Here is a 4,874-nt window from a genome sequence, read left to right on the forward strand (position 1 = left end):
CTTAATAATGTTATGAAAGATCAGTAGTCCAGTGGTGCCTTGGTTCGAGCTATGCAAAAGAATATTTGTGATAGTTACTCATTTTATGCCCTAGATAACAATTGAAAGTTCGTGGCATTTGGTGCGGTGACAACTGGGACGCTTCCAGATAGAACAGAAAGTGGTAGTTCTGCACCATCAAGCTCCTGCTGCTCTCACTAGCAATAATCAAGAGGCACGAGAGATTTAGTTCTCCTGTGGCAGATCAATGCGGGGGTGATCCTAGGGAACTGTAATCACCCCTTTGGCGCTTGTCAAAAGCCTCAACCACGCTCTGACAGTGAGGGTGGCGTCCTCCTTCGCATAAACCTTTCATGTAGCCACCATGGAAGTCTGGCTAGTAAATATCCTTGATGCGTCTCAAGAATCGGGGTGATTTTTGGGTGCTAAAATCGGGAGGAGTATCAAGCTCGCGCAGGACGGCAGTCTCTCCGAGAAAAAGCGGGCTTGTTTGATTCCCCCAAACCCACCAGGCACATGGAGAACTTCGTCCACTTGAGCTGCCTGAGGATGGAATTGCCTGTTCGTGACAGGAATGGATGGTGAATGTGTCCAAGCACAGCCCTGAACCTGGAAAGATCACACCGAAAGCTTACAAAGTCTACTTCTCTGGAAGTTCATACCTCTCAACCTTGGTCCCTGAAAACGTATCCCGCCGCCAGGGCGCCAAACACAAGGTCAGCGTCGAGAAAGCTACACTGCGAGGAGGAGGAGGAGCGCCTGCGATCGATCATGTCTTGTCAATGGAATCAGACGAGACAAGAGAATCAGCTGCCAGGGCTGGAGCCGCCGCTGCGCCGATAGGCCAGGAAATGGATTATCACAGCCGCCGCAGTCTCCAGCTTGCCCACGTCAATCTGCGCAAGGCTGAGGTGCTCCAGCGTCGCGATGCCAGAGCATCCGCATTGATGATCGACGATGATTCAGTATTTGGTATTTACAAATATCGGGAAGAGAATCGAACCCGAAACGTTTGTCTTGGGAGACCAAATGACTGGTCTAAGCTGTTTTTGTGAGCCGGCGAACCAGAATAATGGCTCCTTATTTAGCAAATTTTTTGCATAAAAGTCCTTGTTGAGTGGACCCTTCGGCATCGAACCCGGGTCTTCTACAACGGTTTACCTCTACACTTACCTGATAGCCATCATCTCGGCAACCGGGTTCCCGTATTAAAAAAATCATACCATGTACTTGAACCATATGACAGGGGTCTTTGCGAAATCCATGGCGTTTTTGTTAGATCGCCCACCAGACGAGATTATCCCCCGCATTCGTGCTGCTCGGCGTTTCGTCCTTGGCAAAGCCCCCTCTTGGGTTGTGAATCGATCATCGTGGTAATAGATCGTCAAGAGTTATGGCCTGGGTTGCAATAGAAACTCGCTGAGCAATCTCCACAGCCGCAGGAGCTTTGCGATCTTCTGCTGGTGTGAATCTCATCAGTCCCAAAACTCCACGTTTTGGCAATCCAACGAAACCTGTAGCGTGTGGCCATTCAAACGAACATACCTCGGTATCATCCTCGGCTGCCTCGATGCCTGGAGAGTAACAGTCCCGGGAAGAACCATCATTTGCCCGAAACGAAATCACGATGGATCCCCTTGCATTCCCGCTGCCAGCCAAGTACCAGCTTGTGTAGAACTGAGCCCGAGCCGGAGACCAATCCACCGGGGCTGTCCAAGTGATGCCGAGATCAAGCTCGCTGTGTGTGCCAGCAAAAGAGAGCCTGAGGAGGACGCGAGCACCCGACTTGGAGCAGGGCTGAGACTGAAAACACGACTGTCCATGAAGTTGATGCCTGTTTCTTCGCTGAGATCTCCAGCCAAGTGCTTCGCCAAGCTCTCCTCCAGCTCCAGATAGACACTACTTGTAGTTGCAAGCGGGCACTTGCCTACCAGCTTTGAGCCAAACATGCTGGAGAGTGTCCAGTCTTGCAGCTTTCGGAAAACAACCTGCTCCAATGTCGTGCCTTCTTCGTCCCGATCGAAGTCACCGGAAGTGATAAGCAGCCTCTGGGAATGGTACATACCACTGTAAATCGTCTGCCTGTCCAGGAGCGTCGTGAGCCCAGCCTTGTCTCTACATGGGAGAAGCGTGAGCCATGGCGTGAGCCGTGGCGTTCTACAGAGTGCTTCTCTCGGGAGTGCTCGCTCTTGCTCCATTTCTTTCCTTTCACCACCCTCTTCATGCCAGGAGCGTCGAAAGCTCCTCCTCCTCCTGTCCGGTTTGCCTCGGGCCTCGACGAGAACCACGGCCCCAAGAACGTAGTTGGCAATTCGAGGAAGTTGATCGATGCGCAAAAGAGGCCCGAGAGAGCAGCTCGCCGCCAAGCCAGTGGGAGTGGAGCTCACGGCATTTCCAGAGGTGGACGTCGACGTCCAGCCAACGACGTGGGCTGCGCGATCGGATCGCCCACGCCCCAGCGCTCGTTGTTCCATCGCCCTTGCCATTTCTTTGATTCGAAACTTCCGGACCTGTTCCAAGCGATTCTTTCATCATCGTTTCGGGATTTGAGGACTTACGAGCTGGAAGATCGACAAAAGAAAGGGCAAAAGGAGGATAGGGTTCGATTTTACCTCTCAAAAGCCTCGACCACTGAGAAACGTACTTGGAGTAAGAGTTCGCACCCTTGGAGGCATGAAGGGCAATGAGATCACTCTTCTGAAGGCCATGGGTGTTTGCACTGTGCTGGGAGATTCTCTCCAAGGGCAAGTAAATCTGTGCTTGAATTCTTTCTAGTAGTTGAGTTTATATGTATGGAAAGTGTGGGCTCATTGAGATGCATTTGATTGAGCAGGATGAAACACGATGATCAGTGTGTACGTATTGCATGAGTGTGGTAAGCAAGCAATCCACCTCTATGCATACTTATGTCTAGAAGGGACAAAATGAGTTGATGTTTTGCCAGGTAGCAATTTTGTCTTTACCCAGGTTGTTCTTATTAGCATGTATATTGAGTGCAATAGTCTTGAAGTTCAAGTATCTTTTAGTGGAGTTTTGAGCCTTGGACAATTGTCATTTAGCACATATAGTTGGCATGGAAAGTTGCAATATACATTTGTGATAGAGCAAAATGCACTAGGAAGGCTTGAGATAAAAAAAATGTGATGAATGATGGGATAAAGTGAAAGTGATAGATCCAGAAAACAATTGAGAACTCACCAAGAAATCGTAAAAGCCCATATATGAAAAAAGTTGATGCAACCTTGTGGCTGAAATCCAAGCTGGAACCCATGCACCAAGGTAGTAAAACCTGAAGACAAAAGAGAAGAGGTGAAAGAAAATGGGGAAAAAAGAAAAAGAAAAAAGAAGTCATTACATTAATGCTTTGAGGTGGCAATGATTGTGAGCATGTGGAAGCTCATGGCCAATTTTATTGGTGAGCACATATGAACCACCCTCCACTTAGCACTAGATGAAGTAGAGGCTAAGCCACTGTGAAGAAAATTTGGAGGATGAAGTGAACTTTTTGAGAAGAACAAGTTGTTCAGGAAAAAAGATGATTAAACTAGGAACTTTGGAGTCAATGTCTGCCTTGGTTTGCTCAATTGAAGCCCTACATTGCTCGTCAAGGGCAAGGATCTTCATGTCACGAGCATGAAGCTTGTCCATGTTGGAAAGTTGGAAGTTTGTAGTATGGCGCAAAGATAGCGCAAGCAATAATACTTGGAAATCTATGAAAGTACAAGTAGTCTAATCAAATAAAGAGGCTAGGCTACACTATGTCAAATGCCCATGGGGATAACAATGTAGTTTGCAAACATCTTTAGGATCAGAAACCTGCTCTTGTGGCTAAAGAGATCACATTGCTCCCAAATCCAAAATCAACAAAAGCATTGATGATGGGAGAACTATCGCCAAAGCCTATAGGTGCAAAAATTGCATCTAGATTAGAAGAGGAGGCTGTGTCAATGATGTGCACATCCAATAGGAAAGATGCTATGGCTTTAGTAGATCTTGTAAAGTCCTTTAGATGCTATCTAAAGCTAGGAATCATACATGAAAGCTCACACCACAAAAAGGTGACAAATGTTTCCATCAATTGTTGAAGTGCACACTCCAAGTCCCTACCAAAGGAAGGTGCAAGATATCTGGGAAGGAGAGGCGTGAATGGGAGTTTGCATGCCACCTTTAGTGTTGGATTAGTGATTGCTGAAGGAGTTGGATCGCCATCAATTTTCTCTTGATCAGTTGTTTTCTTCTTTTGTGCTCATGTGGCTATTGTCTTTGCAAACTCTTCCTTGGGATCTTGATTGCATTGACTTGTCCCATTAGAGATTTTCCTTTGTTGGAAGATGACGAAGGTACATCCTCGATTGCATGCTGCTCAAGCTGTTGTTAGTAGCAATCCTTTGCTTGTGTTATAGTGCTATTATCAGTGAATGGTTGCTCTTGGACACATTGAAAACGTGGTGGTCACAACTCTAGATAAAGTTTTCAACACCTCTCTATGCTGTGAGTTGTGATGTTGCAATGGGAGCAATACTATAAGTGACTAAGTTTTCCATTTTACTTTAGTCATTTAACCGCACCTCCGACCACTTGGAGGAGTCTCATTCACAACTTCCATAAGTCCCAGTTAGGACTTAGGGCTTGCTAGCCCCGAGAATGGCATCCATGCCACTCAACCTTTGCACTTGGTCCAAGTGCTCCATGTGTCTGATCCCATGACTGACACCCCAAGGCACCATTGACATATCGGCCCGTTACGCTAAGGCCATGCCCATTCACCTTGGTCACACCGGTGGTCTAACGCCACCTACATCATAGTCCCATCTCTCAAAGACTAGGCCATCCGTCCGTGAGTGATCATCCCAGATCTACTCCTTAACATCCTT

The 4,874-nt window shown here is 47.4% G+C and overlaps 1 protein-coding gene across 3 annotated transcripts; it reads right to left on the bottom strand.

The window, feature by feature from the left end:
- Positions 1-1,101: 1,101 nt before the first annotated feature.
- On the bottom strand, positions 1,102-2,825 carry LOC9635434. 3 transcript variants are annotated; one of them, XR_002991063.1, is made up of 2 exons: positions 1,546-2,825; positions 1,102-1,457 (listed from the first exon to the last, which is right to left on the bottom strand). XR_002991063.1 is itself a non-coding variant. In XM_024664951.1 (2 exons), exon 2 carries the CDS (start codon positions 2,484-2,486, stop codon positions 1,623-1,625), a length of 864 nt encoding a protein of 287 aa, XP_024520719.1. In that variant the 5' UTR covers positions 2,487-2,510; positions 2,613-2,825; the 3' UTR covers positions 1,102-1,622. The 3 variants fall into 3 exon arrangements, 2 of the variants coding, with proteins under 2 accessions (XP_024520719.1, XP_024520720.1); XM_024664951.1 differs by having other exon boundaries at positions 1,102-2,510; positions 2,613-2,825; XM_024664952.1 differs by having other exon boundaries at positions 1,102-2,510; positions 2,559-2,825.
- Positions 2,826-4,874: the final 2,049 nt, after the last annotated feature.

Source organism: Selaginella moellendorffii, unplaced genomic scaffold, assembly GCF_000143415.4.
Source record: "Selaginella moellendorffii unplaced genomic scaffold, v1.0 SELMOscaffold_116, whole genome shotgun sequence".
Classification (NCBI taxonomy): domain Eukaryota; kingdom Viridiplantae; phylum Streptophyta; class Lycopodiopsida; order Selaginellales; family Selaginellaceae; genus Selaginella; species Selaginella moellendorffii.